Here is a 20,579-nt window from a genome sequence, read left to right as displayed (position 1 = left end):
AGATCTAGACAATGGCATTTATGCCCATTCTCCAGGCAAAACTGCTTCAAGTTAGACAGGTTGCAGTGGTGTCCAGCAGTCTTCAGCCATGCCACAGATTCTCCATTGGTTTGATGTCTGGGCTTTGACTAGGCTGTTCCAAGACATTTTATAGGGGTTGTTTGAGATTTTGATATTAATGGCCTGTCTTCTGGATAGGTCATCAATATCTGTTCTGTGGGCACTCCCGCCAATCAGCTGTTTGAAGAGGCCATTAATGTCATGTTCATCAGTCATATGGTCTAGGTGCTATGCAGTCCCATTCAAGTGAATGGGCCTGGGCTGCAATAGCAAGTACAGCCACTATATGATGTACAGCACTGTGTTTGGTGAGCTGTGAGGAAGGCGCAGTGGTCACCGGAGGGCCTCGGGCCTCTTCAAACAGGTGATCAGCAGTGGTGCTGGGAGTCGGATCCCAACTGATCAGATATTGATGACCTATTGTGAGAATAGCAGAATGAAAAGGTTGCAGAGCAGCACAAATGGACCTCTCGACCAAACCAGGAACAGCCGCGATAGGACCACAGATCCACATCAGTCCCAAGAACAGCAGAAAATAGCAAACAGGGAGCACAGCAGCATATCCGGTGTGTCTGTTTATTGGAAGCCAAGAGTGCACACACAAAAGAGTACGACGTTTCGGCTACGCAGTAGCCTTTATCAAGTATACAAATACTATAAATGAGCCAACATATATACACCAAGGTGACCACTCCTATAACTTGTCAGAGCCAATCAGCTGGAGGTTCAATGAAATCAGAGCATGTGTAACAATTAAAAGCGGCCTGAACTCCAATCAGGCTATCTGTGATTAATAATAAAACCATATATACCTTCCTTTTATTCCACATTGAATAAAATCCGATTCCGTCCACCATGCTTACACATCAAGTCGGCGTCTCAATAAGCTTCTTGCGCATGTCTGTGACGTCACCATGCAGTAATGTGGGCGTGCTGCCGTCCGAAGTCACAGGGATGCAACCGCACCCACTCCAGCAGCCAGTAAGCGATTGCATCCAGAACACAAGGTCACGCGTCACCCGCCCACATGACCGTCACATGACAGGCGCAAGGTCCTACATCATCCACAAGAAAAAGAAAACATAAAGGATCTTGTATATACCTCATACATCTAGCCACGGATGTCCAGATGGGGACATGAAATATGTCTCACACACACCCGGTCACATCCATGAATTGCCAAAAAGACATCAGAAACAAGTATCCCGTACATCAATACATAACTGGTGGTGACTGATATATAGTCAAATTATCTATAGACATCGACTTAGAGGACAGAGAAGCAAAAAAACGGATGGGAAAATGAGAACCAGTATGTGTAGATGGAGTCAGTGACTTAAATATAAAACTGGCCCCCGAGCAGGACAGATAATAAAGTGCAAAAAGGTGCAAGAATATGCCTAAAAATACTGTATAAAAACATATATATATTGAATCGGACAGGAATGCATGAAATTATTCTACCTATCTATGCTATTTACATTAAATTCAATGTTGAGTCCCTGGGGTTGTAAGGATTCCAATGTAAAGATCCATTTGAGCTCTTTCTTTCTTAACATACGTTCCCTATCCCCCCCTCTCCTGGGAATCTGAAGCGAGTCGATGACCCGGAATCTCAATTGACTGACATAGTGTCCACAATCATTGAAGTGTTTAGAGACTGGCTTGTCCAACATTTTTTTCCTTATGGTACTTTGATGTTTGTTAATACACTCCCTGAGTTCCATGGTTGTTTCTCCCGCGTAGATCAAACTGCAGGGACAAACAATCATATAAATGACAAACTTGGACCGGCAGGTGTAATGTTCTGCAATATTAAATTTCTTGCCACTGTATGGATGAACAAAGGTATTCCCCTTTAACATGTTCCCACAGTTGCAACATCCAAGGCATGGGAAATTCCCTGTCTTTCTGGGCTTCAGATATGTTTGGCCCCTTTGCTAACATCACCTATGTCGGTCTAATAAGTTTGTCATGTAGGTTGGTACCCCGTTTATATGCCATCAATGGCGGATGATCAAATTTGTCTACTGTAGGGAGGCCGCTATGTAGAATATGCCACTCTCTTCGAAAAATGTGTGCTATGTCAGCACTGTGATTGCCATAGGTGGATACAAACGGGATGCCTCCCATATTCTTTTTCCTAGGTGAAGCCTGAAAGGTGGACATTCTGTCAGTCAAGGATATTCTCGTCCTCGATTTGTGTAACAACCTGCCTGGATACCTTCTGTTGGAAAATTTATTGCACATCTCATCAATGCGGTTCATGAACCTATCATCATCAGATACCACCCGCCTCACACGCAGCATCTGGCTCCAAGGCAAGGAGTCAAGCATGCGGCGTGGGTGACTACTGTCATGTCTTAAAAGGTTATTCCTATCCGTAGGCTTTTTGTACAGGTCTGTTTTTAACTCACCTCCCTCAATGTATACCCTGACATCAAGAAACTGCAACTTCTCAGATGAAGCTGTTACAGTAAATTGAAGCCCGGGTACCCCATTGTTGAGATGTTGATGGAACTCATCAAGAGAGTCCATGAAGCCGCTCCAAATCATAAAAATGTCGTCGATGTAGCGCCACCAGCACAGGACCCACTGACGAAATTGTGATGCATATACCAGTTTGTCCTCGACCTCCGTCATGAACATGTTGGCATAAGTGGGTGCCACGTTTGACCCCATGGCCACACCGCGTGTCTGTTGGTAAAAGGTGTTGCCAAAAAGAAAGTAATTCCTCTTGAGGACCAACTCCAGGAGGTCGAGGACAAACCGGCGGGCATCAGGAGTGAGCCCTGTGTCGGCCAGAGCCACATCAACGACATTTAATCCATAGTCATGCATAATAGACGTATACAGTGATACTACATCAAAACTTACTAGATAAAAATGGGCAGGTAACGTAATTTCACTCAATTTGGTCAGGAAATGTCCTGTATCCCTGACATAGGAAGGAGCTGAGGTTGCATGGACACGGAGCAGTCTGTCCAAGAAAATAGCGATGTTTCTAAAGATGGACCCCCTGCCAGACACAATAGGTCTGCCCGGGGGGTCAATCAATCGCTTGTGTATCTTAGGGAGAACATAGATCAGTGGGGTGATGGGGTATGGTACCTTAAGAAACTGACATAAGTCTGAATCAATGATACCTCGTGCCTGGGCGGTGTCAACGATATCCATCACCACCCTGGCGATTTCCCATTTGGGATCCTGTTTCAGTACCTCATATACCTCCACATTACCCAACTGCCTATGTATCTCCCTAGTATAACTGTCCGTGTCCATGACCACCACAGCTCCCCCCTTGTCGGCTGGTTTGATGGTAATATCTCTGTTTTGTGTCAATGTCTTAAGAGCTTCCCTCTCCTTATGTGACATATTGGGTTTGAAATGTGTCTGTCTATTACGTTGTTGCAACGTTCTGATCTGTTTAGTAACTATCTGGATATATGATTCCACAATATGATTGTTATGTGGAGGCATGAAGTTGCTCTTATTGCTCAGCTAATAATTTGCTAAGACTAGTTCACCAACATCATTACTGGGTACACCCCTGTCGCTAACATTGCTGTCAAAAAAAGCTTTTAATCTAAGACGCCTAAAAAAACGCTATAGATCAAGTTCCATCTCGAACCAATCAGTGTCCGCCCTAGGGCAGAAGGATAGTCCATGTCCCAAGACATTAATCTGCTCACTGCTTAATTCGATGGATGATATATTCACCACCAGATGGTTTATATCTTGTGTGTGCGTCTCGTCAATCTCTCCCGTGCTCCCTGATTGTAGCTCGGGTATGCGGGTGGAGGCCGATCTTTTCTGGATCCTGTGATGTTTTCTACCGCCACGTCGGAGTTTCCTCCCACTGCGTGTGTTGGTCTTCCTAAAAAAGTCGACTTGGTGGAATCATCAGTTGACTCTGAGTCACCTGTTGTAAAGCCAAAGTGACTTTGGTCAAATCTCCTCCCCTTACCACGTCTCCTTGGGGGTCTATTGCGAGGTTGTTGATTTTGCCAGTTATATATCCGTCCAGTCTGGTAGTCTTCCAGGTCACGGTGCCACTTATCTCTTTTGTTTTTTTTAACCTCATTTCTGTGTCGTTACAAATGTTGGATGGTCTTCTCCTTGTGAGCCACAAAGTCGTCTGCAGATAATAGACTCTGGATCTGCACCTCCAGAGTGGCAAGGATTTTCTTAATGCTCTCAACCTCTTTCTGCAAATATTCAATGTTTAGTAGCATCAATTCAAAGGAATATTTATTATTAACAGACTCAAACTTTGTACAGAATTCCTCATTGTTGGGAAAGAGGTTTGGGCGAAGGTGTGATCTCAGGCCCCTGGGCACTCGCTGCGCTTTATAGTATTCCCTCAGCGTGCTGAGGTGCAATTCGATGGTAGTAAGTCTCTTAGACTCCTGTTTAAATTTTATTTTCAGCAGGTCAATAGATGGAGTACTGAGGAATGTCACATCACTGGCATCCTCATTTATTAACCTGTGAATGTCCACTTCAGTATAAAGGTATTCACTCATAATGGCCCTCTCAGAGGTCTTACCCGGTCCAGGGGGTATATCCATCGGTGAGTATAACCGTGTCCCCAGTGCCCGCTCCTAGGATCCTAAACAGCAGAATGAAAAGGTTGCAGAGCAGCACAGATGGACCTCTCGACCAAACCAGGAATGCAACAGCCGCGATAGGACCACAGATCCACAGCAGTCCCAAGAACAGCGGAAAATAGCAAACAGGGATCACAGCAGCATATCCGGTGTGTCTGTTATTATGTATTGATGTTGCCACTTTCTGAAAAGGGGACGGGTCCAGTGGGTATGCCACATTTATCTTCATTTGTGCCTGAAGACACAAATCTATGGCAGCAACGAGCTACCATAGACTTAATTCTGGCACACAGACATTCGAAGGATGCACCTAATCTATGATGAGGTCTGCTTCTCGTTATAAATTAGTCACATCGTCCAGCAATGCAGGGCAAAACGCCTGTCTATGATAAATCCCCCCCCCGCCCCATTGTCTTTGACATGTTTGGAGAGCTCCTTGGTCTTCATGTTGCTTGCTTAGTCATTTTGCAGGCTCAGGGGCCTTTCAGAACAGGTGTATCATGTGACACTTTGATCGCAGACAAGGGACCTTATTCAACTCATCGGAAGGAACTTATCATTCCCCACACTCCCGTTCTCTGACATTGAAAAAAGCGAAAAACTTGTTTTTTGTCATTTTTTTTAAACACCACCCGTGCAATGTTTACAAAAGATTTCTCCCGTCCACCATCACCAGTTAACTGAATCTGCACCTTGGTGGTATAAAATATTATGGGGGTCATTTATTAAGACCGGCATGTTAGACAATGGTCTTAACCTCTATACCTGACGGTGGATCCTGGCGCCGGCCTCTACATAACTGAGGTGCATCCACCTCCGATCTAAATCTACACCAGCTTCTTTGCTTCCTTCCTCGTCCACAGAACCACACCCCTTGCATACCCTTTTCGGACTAGGTGTTGAAACTTTCTCTAAACCTAGATGCGTGAAATTGTTCCACTCTAAAATCTAGGTGCACTCACATTCGTTTTTTGCACAGGACTTGTCCTTTCATGCCAACGGATCAGCAGGAAAAAAAAACTGCCAGCTCATGCATGGCATTGGGATGAAGTCTGTTGTCCATTGATGGTTACTAGAAGATGCTGAGTGTTATTCTTTATTTTTTCTAATGCGGGTGAAATAATGGATGGTAAAAACTGAAACACAGAACACTGAACAGACATTCCGTATCGCTCAGGTGAAAGAGGCCTAAAGGTGGCCATACGCATTAAAGGGATATTCTTGTTATAAGAAGTTATCCCCTGTCCACAGGATAGGAAATAACTTTTAGATCGGTGGGGGTCCTACCGCTGGTACCCCCACCAATCACGAGAACGGGGGCCCCATACCCCGTGGAGCCCCCTTGAAAAGGATAGAGAGGCTGGTCGGAAATGTGCTTTGCTTTATTTTTGCCCTCTGAACCTCTTCATCTTTCTCTTGCTTGCTCAGCCATCTTGAGATAAAGATATGTCTCTGTTGCTTTCTCCTCTGAACATCTCATATGCCCTGTGTTCTGTTCAGTGGTGTCATGAGGTTAGTTTTAATTTAAAGTGATCAATCTCTGCTCCATGTGTATGCCCGGTTTATTAGTGTTCATTTCTAGAACCATTTCTGGTAGAGACATAAAGACAGCAAGGCTGCAGAACAACAGGCCACTCATTGATAATTTCCGCTCAGTAAGGATCCCCGGGGAGGGGTTTCAAAAATTTCCTTTCATGTATCTGGCACAAGCAAAAGCAGCTCAGCAGACAGAATAAATGCAGAATGCTGCAACATTTACAGGGTTTCTCCACTGGAATGCTTTTAGATCTCTTCAACCTGACATAAATGTGGGGGAACCAGGGGCACAACAGCCCTACAGAGATATTTTCTGGTGGCCAATGCCCAGGGGGCTGGCCGAGCCCTCCTCATGGCTGCCAGCTGGTTACATAATGATCTGATGCTCTAAGCATCAGGAACTTATGCACCTGGCCAACGACCGCAGGTGCCCTCCTGAACGCAACTGTATCTGCGTCCTCAGGATAGTGATATAGTTGAATACTGTGGCGAGGGTGGCCGTATTTTGTGCTGCACTATGGTATTTGAGGCCCTGCCTACTTCTGTTGTCCTGTCAATTTGGACCCACCTTCACTTGGGGGACCTAAGTGCTGTCTCCAGTTTCTCTTCGGGTGGTGTCACATATAAGGGGATATATACTAAAGGTGTATTCCCATCTTGGTCTTTCATGGTAACTCCCATAGCAGTGAATGAGAGCTCTGCAAAGAGCGTATCACTTCAAGCTACACTATTCCCAGTATCTAGGGAGTTATGGAAAGAGTGTAGGTTTGCATTGCTATGCTGTTTGCGGAGCTCCCCTTCACTGCTATGGGGGCTAGAGAAACAGTGGAGTGCTGGCCACTTGGATATTACCATAATTCCACCTTCTTCCAGACAGTGCTTATTTCCATCTTCGCCATGAGAGGTTGGGAACAACCCTTTAAGGCTGGCATTTTTATTTTTTTTATGCACTGATATAGAGCTGACATATCCCGCAGCGCTTTTAGAGACACTAGCATTATGCTGACCCCAAATCTAAGTTCCCTATCAGTAAGTCTTTAGAGTGTGGGAGAAAACCGGAATATCCGGAGGAAACCCACGCAAACACGGGGAGAACATACAAACTCCATGCAGATGTTGTCCTTTGTCGGATTCAAACCCAAGACTCCAGTGCTGCAAGGCAACAGTGCTAACCACTGAGCCACTGTTCGCCAAATTTTGGTGTTGCACACCCTGTTGTGAGATATGACACAATTATTAAGAGGGGTACGACTCATTATTTGCAACACATCTCTGCAGGCCTGTGCACTGAAATCTCTGCCATGGAGGGAGCTGGTGTAGATTTTAGGTACAATTTATACCAGTTTACTGCTGTAAATGTTCAGGGTTTGCTCCAAAAAAATGAAAATTTTAACACAAGTGGGCTGTGCACCAAAATTTGCAACTTTTTCACCCCAGGTTTCCGGTGCATAGGGTTGATTTATGTTGGCCATTGTCTTTTTTTGGTCCTTTTGCTTCTTTGGTGCTTGTTGCTGATTTTTTACAAAGCTCCAGATGTTACATGGAAGTCTTTGGGAATTATTAAAGAGAACAAACAAGTGTATTTTGTTTTCTTTCTCTTTTGTAGTGACACTTTTGACACAAGTTTTTTTTTTTTGGGAGGGGGGGTCAATGTAATTTTTTTAAATCACAGCATGCTCTGGGTGTGATATTTTTTCCTCATTGTCTGACATTTTTGTTTCATGGACATCTATTTATTTTTTATTTTTTACCCTGCTTGAAAAAATGCAACATGCTTTCCATTTTACAATGTAGTTTTTGCTGGTCTTTTATTAACCAATGTATTTTCCCCATACTGCTCTACAGAGGATGTGATGCTACAGGAGGTACATAGTTTCCTATACAAAAATGCAAGGCTTGCAAAAAACTCCAATCGAAAATATGTTTTCAGACGTACTGTTTGGCCCACAATACTTAAACAGGTTTTCCGAGACATTTATACTGTTGACCTGTCCTCTGGATAAGTCGTTAGTATCTGACACCCAGGAAGTCTGCCGATCAGCTGTTTGAGAAGGCACTGGCGTACATTGTATGGTTGGTGCTTGGTTTCACTTCAATGCGGCTGAGCTGCGCCAGGCCATGTTACCGATAAACGTTGGCGGACATGTCCTAGGCAAAGCTACGAGAAGGCTGTGGCACTACTGTAAGCGCTGCTACCTTCTCAAACAGCTGATCAGCGGGGGTCCCGGGTGCAGGACCTCCACGATCAGAAACTGATGAGCTATCCTCTGGATAGGTCACCAGTATTGGAAAACCCCTGTAATAGATGCCTAAAAAATGCAGCACAGGTCAGGTGTTTTTGGGTGTTTTTTTTTTTAAACAGAAACTATGTGTGGATTTTGCCTTTGTCGCAAAGTCTGAAGCACAAACCCTTTAGTTTCTGCTACACTTTTTCAATGCAGCGAAGCTTCTTGCGATTTGGCCCCATTGAATGGGGCTAAACTGTAAGCACACACCCACCCTGCTTTCCAGATGTGTCCGCACAGGAAACAACACCAAGAAATAAACGATGGAAGGCAGTTTCCGCGTGTCAGTCCTGCGGTTTTAGGTGTGGAATCCATGCTAAATTTGCAGACAAATTGTGTGGACGAGGCCCGAGGGTGGTGTCACACACAGCTTCTTGTGGCAGTTTTTTTGGATGCAGTTTTTGAGCCAAAGCCATAAGTGGATGAAGCAGGAAGGAGTAGAAGTCCTTCTTTATGTAACCCATTACTTTTAAATTAATTTCTGGCTTTGGCTAAAAAAAAAAAAGGCAACAAAACTCAGCATCATCCATTTAAAGGGGGTCAGCAGATTCCACCAGATTTATATTCAGTATCTCTGTAATACATCACACATTAATTGATTGATGAAATCAATAAATGAATGGTTGTTTTCTGACCTGTCCTTGATACACTAGATATGAGGACCAGAGCGACATCTTCAGGTCTCTCATCTCAGTACTGACACATAGCAAGATGTCCCAGATTTCCTTTTCTTCAGATAAATCACACATTTTGTGGTGAAACTTCCCTGTGGTGGTCATCAATGTAGATATTCTTAGATGTCTACCAAGAATAAAACAGCTGTATCAGTGGTATGTCTTGGGTCTGAAATCTAATTACCTTGGCCCTCTGAGAGCCTGGCTGATCCTCTAAAGATGGAAGGGGTCCTGCTGAAATTCCTGCCTGGCCTGTGAATCTGGAGGATATCATTCTTATTTATCTTTATCTAGTTCTCTTATATCTTCTCTTGATCCCATTGCTGAAATAATTACATTTCTATTTCCTCCACCTGCCTAATTGAACCTCAGTGAATGTGCCTGCCTTTGTAGGTAATGTATTTCAAGAAGAAATATTAATAATTCATCAGGATAATTAATAGATTTTTGTGGGCTAGTATTTACCGAGATGGGTATGGCCGGTTCCACCATGCATTGCTCATCGTAGTTCGGGACAATAGAACTATAGGAGGTCTGGGTGTTCCAGCCACAATGTGGACAGTATAATGCTGTCGTAATACTACCATTTGAAACCAGCCTTTAATAACGTTGGTGTTCTTTTTTTCATCCAGTTTTTTGGTGTGGATCCCACAATGAAAATCAATAACAGCACCAAACATGTGGAAGAGGTTTTCAAAACCCGCCATCCACATGTTGTGGGAAAAAATCTACACAGAGCTTTCTCTTCCAATTTTTCAATTCCGCATCGTCAATTACGGTGAAATCTGCATCAAAATCCGCATGTAACATATACAGATTTGTGGCGAATTCAGCAGCGTAAAATATGTGCCAGATGTGTCCTTACCTGGACATTAATGTACCATCGAAGATGCGGGCAGATGTGCAGAGGGCAAACTGATATACACAACATGCCAAGTGTAATATTCAGCCACAGAGTATGGTCTCATGCACACGACCATTGTTGTTTGTAGTCCGCAGATTACGTATCCGCAAAACACGGATACCGACGATGCGCATTCCGTATTTTGTGGAATGGAACAGCTGGCCCCTAATAGAACAGTCCTATCCTTGTCTTAAATGCGGACAATAGGACATGTTCGATTTTTTTTTTTGTAGAATGGCCATGCGGACATACAGAAACGGAATGCACATGAAGTCATTTTTTTTTATTTTTTTTTGCGGCCCCATTGAAGTGAATGCTTCTGCAAAGGGGCCACAAAAAAAAAAAATAAACTGAATGGACACGGAGAAAAAAATATGTTTGCGCGCATGAGCCCTATGTTTATCTAGTTGAGAAGTATGGAGATCCGATCATCTGAATTATCCTTTTAAAGGCTATTTGGATATAGGTATACAGTATTTTATTGCGCAGTGCATCTAAGCTCTCTAAACGCTCCTGGCCCCTAAAATCTGTCACAAGGCCCCCACTACCATGTGCCATTTATAATAGTGTCATCTTCTCAAGTTTCAAGGGGGCTTTGGTTGCCATTAGGCATCATAGCTCAGGGATCACTGCTACCTTTCCACCACCTTTACCTACATCCCTGATGGTAATTTTATCAACCATAACCATCAGTATATGGTCAGTAGATAGACTTTGTTAACATGGATGGAGCAGATCTTGGTAGGATAGTCCTTAGCCATAACAGTACAGAAATCAAAAATTAGACAGAAATAAAACCCTCAAAACACTGCCATGGTGTTACTGTTCTCTTTTATTATTGTCTTCCACATCAAAACTCAGATCTACATGCAAAGATTCATCGACTACCACAGTGACCTGTACACATGGCTAATTCCATATTAGACTTGCCTCTCATTCATTCTACAGTTATCCCACAGGGCTCATGTACTGGAGATTATATTCTGTATTTTAGCATTGTCTTCTTAAAGGGGTTGTTCACCTTTCTAAACGTTTTCTACAGACCTCAAAGAGTGACTTGTGGTGGTAATCGTACTTACCTGATCCCCACTGCTGGGTACCAGCTTCATCACTGCCCCTCTGGCTCTGTAGATACCCCGGTCTCCCCCCATGATCATTCGGTTTGACGCTGGGTCACAGCCAATGACTGGCCACAGCAGTGACGTGCTGCTTGGGTGACATGTGACCACTGTGGCCAGTAATTGGCTGCAGTGGTCACATAACCTGGCTTCAAACTGGAAGTTGACGCGAGAAGATTCTGGACCTACACTGCCTGCGGGACAGTGATGGAGCCAGAACCCAGCAACAGGGATTAGGTACGTAGGATTACCACTGTGGGTCCGACCACGCTGTGGTGTCTGTAGAAAAGGTCCCCAAGGGACCCTTTTAATAACTGGGCTGCACAACACTTTGAATCTCAGGCGATACAGGAAAGAAAATTCCTGATGCATGACCCTGTTAACTACAGTGGAGGCAGTTACGTAAAGTCCTGAGAATACAATTCACAAGGAACGAGGCTTTGTTAGCAACTTCACTAGTCCATGATGTCTTAAAGGGGTTGTATGAGATTAGAAAAACATGGTTACTTTCTTCCAGAAGCAGTGCATTCTTGTCCATACTGCAACTTTTCTGGAAGAAACTAGCCATGTTTTTATGATCTCATACAACCCTTTTATGTCTAGGGACTTCTGTTTTGGCCCAAAGTATGGCCTTACCCAAAGTGTATAAGTTATTTAGGACCATAATAGTAAAAGAAAAATGATGTCTAGTTTATAAAGCTCAATGTTAACCCCGCATAAGCCATCACCATACTCACAATACTAGTATATCTATAGAAAGGATAGATGGAGAGATAAGGACACATAGAATAATTCTCACAAATACATTCAGAGTACAAAAGCAGATACATACACATTTATAAACCCTCTTGAAAGGTCCTACTCCTTCTATTCAGCCATAATACAATACTGTCCATCTACTTTTACTTTTCTACTTTCTACTGTTTAGAAGTGTAATAATCTTGCTGTGACGTATAACTAGTGGTTATGGCAGTGATGAAAAACTGGCTTCTCTTTGCTCCTAGGTAGAAAGACATCTATCAAAGACCTGCATTTTACACCGGTCTTTGATACCCCCTGCGCCACTGGAAGATGCTCTTAATTTATGATGAGGCATAGTCCATGCATCTACACTGATTTCATTTATCCCAGTAAATTGGCGTAAAAGATAGTAAACGTTCTGAGGCCAATGGGCCCACCCACACTAGGCCTCCATCTCGAAGGACAGCATACAAACTCCACTAACCTTAAGCACAGTGGTGTTCAAAAAGTCACATAGGGGGTCATAATAAATTATTCCCATTGACTTTCATGAATGTTACAAGGATATACATTATTGGAGTGCGTGACGGAGGTCCACATCTGAAACAAGCAAACCGGGAACATTGGAGCTCATTGATCTATGAGCTGATCTGATGAGCACCTTTGGAAGTCTCTATACTTTAGAATGGAATCATTGTTATATAGTGTAGGCAGGCTCGGACTGGCCCACAGGGGTACAGGTGACTCCCCCTAGTCCCTCCCCTCCCTTTAGAAGTGGCACATGGCGCAGTAGACGGACTGCACTAGATATAGATAGGCAGCATAGAGCGGCTCAACCAGCCTATGTTGATATGAAAACCTGGGCACATTATTTAACAAAGTGCACAGTTTATTATTATAGACACATTGGGTGGGGGGGGGGGGGGGCTGTGATGGCTTTTAGGTATAGATTCAAGCTAGCCATGTCCTCTTTCCCCATGACCTGCCCTCTCAAAGTCACTGCATGGGCCCCCATAATCACATTGTAGCATCTTGCTGCTGCTGCCACTGTATGGGTGGTTAGTATTTGCATGTAGCTTTATAGTGGGCCCCCAAAATAAATTTTACTGGTGGGCCCTAGGCACCCCAGTCCAACACTGGGTGTAGGTGCTGCAGCTGTCCATTCCCATTAGATAACTGCTGGCCAAAAATTATCATTACCTGAGCTGGATCCCCATAAGGAAAACCAGTAAGGAAAATTTAGATGCTGCGAGGAGCAGCCAATTGTTCCTTCCCAACTGTCGCCTGCTCGTTAAGTGGAGATGAAGAGGTGCATTTACATGCAAAGATCACCTTCACAGTGGGAGGACAAGCAAACACTACTGCTACCTTTTGTTCCCATACAAAATCATTGTTTTTGTTTAGACAGCACGATCTGCTGCCCAAGAACAATGATTAAGGTGTCCGCACCAACCATGAACGAGCATTTTGCACATTTTAGATAGACCGATTATCAGGAATGAGCGTTTGCAGGAATGCTTGTTCTCAATAATCCATCAAACATCGGGCCTTATAAATCCAGATTACCTGTAAGGACAACTGATGACCAATTGTTTGATGGAAGGGGAAAGGGTGATCAGAAGCCGGACACCTTGTCACAGCCACGGTTTTGGCCGTGACTCCTTGGGAGCCGCATACAGTTGCCCGCGGTTTGGGTTGTTGTTTCAACCGCAGCTTGAGGCTTGATGTTGTTTGCCTCAAGTGCGGTTGCCGCGGACAACAGGTATGTGTGCGGTCCTTTTGGAGTTTGTGTGCGTGTATGTATGCACTGTCGTTTGTCTGTGTGGACTCTGTGTAGTGTGTGGTGTGCACGGACACCTTTCCTGCACTGTGGTTGCCCGTGGCAACGTTTGTCGTTGTGTACATGTGGTGGCAGTGTCTCGGCCTTGGGGCTGACTCCCAGGACACGGTTGCCACCCATGTCGTTGCCTGCGGCAACAACCACAGTGTGTTTGTTGTGTTGGACACTTTCCCTTTAAGTTGGTGTTTTCCCTTTCCTGTGGTGCTGGAAGGGTTAACTCCCTTCCCAGTGTGTGTGATGTCACTGGGTGTGTCTGACCGTTGGGTGTGGCCTCTTAGGCCTATAAAGCCTCTCACTTTGGCATGGCTCAGTAGGTTGCTTCAGTCATGCTTTGCTGTTGCAGCCTCCTGTGATTTTCCATCTTCTTGTAAGGGCCACCCTTCCGGTCATAAGTTCTAATACCGTGATGTGTTGTTGATGTCTTGTGTCTCTGTGTTTTGTGCAGCTATGGATGTCCTGGTCCCTGTGTGTCTTCATGTGTGTGCTGTTTACCTTTGTCTGTGTGGACAGCCTTTCCTTAGCACGGGTTCCAGTCAGTAAGGCTGAGACAGGTTTGTGTGGAACTGTTTGGTTCACCTGTCTTATCCATAGTCCTGTTTATGTACCCCCTTCTTCATGCTGCTTGCCCAGTGAGACTCCTGCTCCTCCGTGCCTAGGAGGAGTGGGTTGTCTTACCCTGCTCCTTAGCCCAGGGACCGGTCGGAGGGTAAGTCAGGGATCCAAGGTTCCTGCGCATGGGTCCTCCTACCATCAAGGTCGGCCCATGCAGGTAGGAGACAGGGTCAGCGTTAGGGACGCAACAGGAGGTGACCTGCGCCCTGATTCTGTGTTCCTGGCGAGTAGCGACTGGACATCTTCCATCACCGCACGGCTGAGGATTTCCCCCATCCTCAGCCGTGACACACCTCCAGTGGTGCTCATCTTGGGAGAAGACAAAAGAGGGTCTGCTAAAAAATACTCAAAATGGGAAATCCTGTTTTTTTCCCCATTGTGGCTTTTTGGATCAGAGCCCATACTAACCACTACTGTTTAAGGACAGACAGGTCTAATATAAGATTTCTATCTATATCCTATGTTGTAGACAGTTTTCCTCTGGCACATGAACATTTGTGAATAACAGCCTGGGCCTAATGTTGAAACCTGCATACTCCAGGGTTACTCATTATGCATAATGAAATCTCACAGCAGTGAGAAAATATTGCAATTTATGGGCTACATATATATCGTAGGATTGTTCCAGTCATTTCTCAGATATATATTGGTACTGATTTATTTTTGCTGAATTTGATCATAGGCTTATTACAGTTAAACAATATAATAACAGTCTATTGACAGGAGGATGAATAAAATGGGATGAACTGCTTCAGGGGTTTTTCCAGCACTTAAATATTGATGGCCTATTCTCAGGGTACATCATGAATATCAGATCGGTGGGGGTCAGACACATAGCACTCACATGATCAGCTGTCTTGGCCGTCGCCAGCCCTGGAAACTATAGAGTAGACAGAGCTGAGAACACAAGGCTCCGCTCACTGTGGAGCAGCCATGCCTGGGTGCTGCAGCTCATATTCAAGTGAAGTGCAATTCTCCAGCACCAGTACACAGTATACGGAGCCTTCCACCCATAGTACAGTTTCCAGTGCCAGTGGCTGCCCGAGACAGCCAATTGGTAGAGGTGCTGGGTGTCGGATCCCCACTCATCTGATATACTTTACCTATCCTGAGGATAACCATTAATATCTAAGTTCTGGAAAATCTCTTTATTGAATTCATTACACCAGATGACTGGATAAAGCTTATCAGTGGCTCCTGATAATATTTTATGGCTTCTTTTTTTTAAACCTGTGCTAGCCTAGCTGCAAAAAGTTGAAAAGGAAATGGATGAATAAAAAGCATTAGTTTGGCAGGGGTGTGGGTTTCAGCGTATTGTAGCTAGCTCAGATCTTGGAGGAGGTCTTTTCTGAGGATGCTTCTCCTGATTTTGGGGCTTTGGGTTGACTAGCTCCATCTCCCTTGCCTCCGTCAGATGCGTCTTTTTTCTCTTCTTTCTTTTCTTTTTTCTCTTCTTTCTTTTCTTCTTTTTTCTCCTCTTTCCGGATGGTGACTGTACTTGAGGTATAACTCTTTCCGCCAGAGTAAGAGCCAGAAGAATATGGGTAACCTATGCCAAACATGCTGCCTCCTCCCACTGTGGTTAAACGGGTCTCCTCCCCCTCAAGGAGTTTCCTGAAAATATAATTATGGTTAAGTCAACATCAGTACTGTATAGAATTTATATTAAAGGGGTTTCCCACTAACTAAATCTAGCTAGATATTCCAAAAATATTACTGTTTGTCACAGAATTCTATATTTGGAGCTGCATCTTTCAACAATTATTCCCTTATTAGCAGTCCTTCATTTCTAGTGCTAACATTCATCAGAGTTTCTTGCATCTGGTGGTCACACTTGCACAGTACAATCTCTCTCCATGTCTGTTCCTGCAAAGCTCTGTGCACACTAACTCTACTGCCCTGCATATTGCTGACTAGATGATAGGGGATTGTGGGAGAGAGTCTGACAAAAATTGTATGATGTGCCTGACAAAAATTGAAACTGCATTTAATGGGAAACCTCTTTAAAGGTTATTTTTTTTATTATTGCCTTGTACTCATTTTATGCTAAAAGTCATTTTTTCAGTTGGTCTTTATTTTAAAAAAAATTGGAGCCCTTTTCTTTGTACAGGGCTGAGTTTCTCTAGTAGCAGGATGTGAATTTTCTCTCTCTCTGTTCCATCACACAGCTTAACTGACTGGCTCAATTCTTATCTTACTGATAAGAATGTGGCTTAAATTGTTTATGACCTTTTAGTAATTTAGAGATAAGGTTTATTAGATGACACAAAGTGACGGTAAAAAGTAGGATTCACACAGCTAGAAAAACAGTTATCCCTTTTTGACAGAACAACTGAATATTTTTAAAGAAGACCAATTAAAAAAATTCTTTTTTTAGTCCAAAATGAGTAAAATTCAATCATAAAAGAAATTGTCCACAAAGGTTTACAGAGCCTTTAAGTGATTAAATAAATTACAGAGATAATTGCTACCAATTTTATGTTGCATTCCACCATTACATGCTAAATGGGAAAACAATGGGCAAAACTGATATGGAAAAGCACTTAGGAATATCAGTGTCAGTCAGTTGCTGCCAAGGCATATAAGATCATGGGATGCAAAAAGAGTGTAGATGCACATGATTAGAACATTCTGTATTTTTACCGCTTTACATACTGCCAGAAGATTCAGTGGTGTTCTACCAAAGTAATAAATTGCATGCGTGGCCTACCAAAACGATAAGTGAAATAACTATGTATAAATATATCAAAGACCATGACAGAGATCTCTCCCATGATCCATTTATTTCCAAGACTGTGACAAGGGGACATCCTTTATGTCTAGAGCAGGCATGCTCTACCTGCAGGCCTCTAGCTGTTGCAAAACTACAACTCCCAGCATGCCCTAATAGTTGTAGGCTTTCCAGGCATGCTGGGCGTTGTAGTTTTGCAACAGCTGCAGGTTGGGCATCCCTGGACTAGAAAAAAGAGGGTTTCTACGCTAACATAGCAGAGGATTCTTTACTGTATGAGCAGGGAGACTATGGAGCTGTCTCTCAAGAACATCAGTGTAGTGCCATTGAGGATCATTGCCTTAGGTACATTTGATTGGCAATTATGCTTCTCTTGAAAGCCTGAAGTCTGTGGCACCATATTCACTCTTAAAGTGGTGGTAGCTTCTTAGGATAGATTGCTTTTTCATATTTATGAGACAGTTACCTGTATGCAGCTATTTCAATATCCAAAGCCATCTTGACATTGAGCAGATCCTGGTATTCTCTCAGGTGACGTGCCATTTCTCCTTTAGTAGTTCTTAGAGCATTATCCAGTTGGTTTATGGTTTCCTAGAGAAATCATGAAGACAACGACAATATAAAAAAGCTCAAAGTAGATTGATAACACCAAGAATTGCTGACTTTGAATAGTAGCACTGTACTATATTACTATCAAGTATTCCACATCACCTTCATGAATTTTTAAACCAAAAATAGAAAGTTTGTCTACATATTATACCTCCAAATATTTTTTTAAGGTATAACCCCTTACCCATGCAAGACCAGACCAAACAGCTATTCCCTAGAACAAGGTCTTCCTAACAAGACTTTGCAGAAGTATTACCTGCATCTGAGCTATCTCATCATTGTTCCTGTCCTCCGACTCCTGGAGCTGCCTCGCTAGTGACTCATTAGCATTGCGTAGAGCATCAATCTCCAATGTTCGGGATTGCAGTTGTCTTCGGTATTCTGTGATCTCTTCCTTGGCTTGGCGCGCGCTGTCATTGTTGCGGGCTGCCTCTTGAGACACGTTGGCAATCTTGGTCTGGTACCACTCCTCAGCTGACTGCTGATTACGAGTGGACAGGACCTCATATTGCATGCGGATTTCCTTTAGGGCAGCTGTAAGGTCAGGCTTGCTGACCACATCCATCTCTACAGTAATCTGTAAGGCAAAATGTTAAAAGTTATAGTCATGTAAAAAAGTCAAGTTTAATGCTACTTCTCCACCTCTGCTATGAGACCAATCATACTGAAACTTTCTTATCATCTTAACACACTGTGATATGACTGAACAGAAGCTGAAAGAACACTTCCATTAGTATAATGGGTCCATTTAACGTATGTGCCAAGCACTTTCCCATTGCATATGGTACACGTACACCACAGACACATTGTGGAATGACTGTGACATGCCTGGCCACTTCTTCCCACCTCTTATAAGTTATATGTATCAGGTCTCTCCTCCCTGTTTCTGCTTTGTGCCAGAACTTATATACCTCTGCTATGAGTAAAACTACTCCTTCTCCACTTCTGCTATAAGTGAGACTGCTCCTTCTCCACCTCTGCTATGAGTTAAAACTACTACTTCTCCACTTCTGCTATAAGAGAGACTGCTCCTTCTCCATCTCTGCTATAAGTGAGACTACTCCTTCTCCACCTCTGCTATAAGTGAGACTACTCCTTCTCCACCTCTGCTATAAGTGAGACTACTCCTTCTCCACCTCTGCTATACGTGAGACTACACCTTCTCCACCTCTGCTATAAACAAGTCTACTTCTTCTCCACCTCTGCTATAAGTGAGACTACTCCTTCTCCACCTCTGCTATAAGTGAGACTACTCCTTCTCCACCTCTGCTATAAACAAGTCTACTTCTTCTCCACCTCTGCTATAAGTGAGACTACTCCTTCTCCACCTCTGCTATACATGAGACTACACCTCCACCTCTGCTATACGTGAGACTACACCTTCTCCACCTCTGCTATAAACAAGTCTACTTCTTCTCCATCTCTGCTATAAGTGAGACTACTCCTTCTCCACCTCTGCTATAAACAAGTCTACTTCTTCTCCACCTCTGCTATAAACAAGTCTACTTCTTCTCCATCTCTGCTATAAATGAAACTACTCCTTCTCCACTTCTATTATAAGTGAGACTACTCCTTCTCCACCTCTGCTATAAACAAGTCTACTCCTTCTCTACCTCTGCTATCAATGAGACTACTCCTTCTCCATCTCTGCTATCAATGAGACTACTCCTTCTGCACCTCTGCCATAAGTGAGACTACTCCTTCTCCACCTATGCTATAAATGAGACTGCTCCTTCTCCACCTCTGCTATAAATGAGACTGCTCCTTCTCCATCTCTGCCATAAGTGAGACTACTCCTTCTCCACCTATGCTATAAATGAGACTGCTCCTTCTCCACCTCTGCTATAAGTGAGACTACTCCTTCTCCACCTCTGCTATAAGTGAGACTACTCCTACTCCACCTCTGCTATAAAAAAAGTCTACTTGTTCTCCACTTCTGCTATAAGTGAGACTACTCCGTCTCCACCTCTGCCATAAGTGAGACTTCTTCTTCTCCACCTCTGCTATAAAAAAGTCTACTCCTTCTCCACTTCTGCTATAAGTGAGACTACTCCTTCTCCACCTCTGCTATAAGTGAGACTACTCCTTCTCCACCTCTGCTATAAGTGAGACTACTCCTTTTCCACCTCTGCTATAAATGAGACTACTCCGTCTCCACCTCTGCTATAAGTGAGACTACTCCTTCTCCACCTCTGCTATAAAAAAAAGTCTTCTTCTCCACTTCTCCTATAAGTGAGACTACTCCTTCTCCACCTCTGCTATAAATTAGACTACTCCTTCTCCACCACAAATGGTTTCATTGACCAAAATGTTATTAAATGACATTAAAGGGGTTGTCTCACTTCAATAAATGGCATTTATCCTGTAGAGAAAGTTACTAACATAGATGTCGTTACAGGGGGGCAATTGCCCCCCTAGGTTATTCCTTGCCCCCCCCCCCCCCCGCGTGCCCCCCGCGTGCCCCCCGCGTGCCCCCCGCTGATTCCCCTTTAAAATGCTGGCCACCGCCGCCGCTAGTGCAGCGGTAATCTGTCCAGGGCCATCTTTAATGCGAGGCAAAAGGGGCAGCTGCCCCGGGCCCAGGGACTCCTGGGGGGAAGCTGCCTCTTGAACACCGCTAACCACTGGTGGCGTGGGGGGCGGCGGCAGGGCACAAGGCGATGAACGCTTCCATTGTGGAAGCGCTCATCTCCATAGTCATCTGTATAGCCGTCCTCATGACGTCATCACGCCGCCTGAGCTGTACAGCGCGGGGCACAGGCCGGAAGAGGCCTGCATCGCCTCACTGCCAGCCTGATGGAGGTAAGTATGTGTTTATTTTTTTATATGGTACTACTACTGGCACATGATTTGGGGGCA

The 20,579-nt window shown here is 44.0% G+C and overlaps 1 protein-coding gene across 1 annotated transcript in view; it reads right to left on the bottom strand.

The window, feature by feature from the left end:
• Positions 1-13,524: 13,524 nt before the first annotated feature.
• The window catches only part of LOC120987190 (low molecular weight neuronal intermediate filament-like), a 28,274-nt gene continuing 21,219 nt past the window's right edge, over positions 13,525-20,579 (bottom strand). Inside the window, exons 2-5 of the mRNA XM_040415794.1 lie at positions 17,977-18,297; positions 17,578-17,702; positions 14,674-15,994; positions 13,525-13,558 (exon numbers count right to left, since the gene is read on the bottom strand). Of these exons, the coding sequence (XP_040271728.1) occupies positions 15,706-15,994; positions 17,578-17,702; positions 17,977-18,297 (735 nt within the window). The 3' untranslated portion in view covers positions 13,525-13,558; positions 14,674-15,705. The remainder of the gene's footprint in view (positions 13,559-14,673; positions 15,995-17,577; positions 17,703-17,976; positions 18,298-20,579) is intronic.

The sequence above is a fragment of the Bufo bufo genome, chromosome 1 (genome assembly GCF_905171765.1).
Source record: "Bufo bufo chromosome 1, aBufBuf1.1, whole genome shotgun sequence".
Taxonomy (NCBI): domain Eukaryota; kingdom Metazoa; phylum Chordata; class Amphibia; order Anura; family Bufonidae; genus Bufo; species Bufo bufo.
This window is presented reverse-complemented; position numbering and strand designations above follow the sequence as displayed.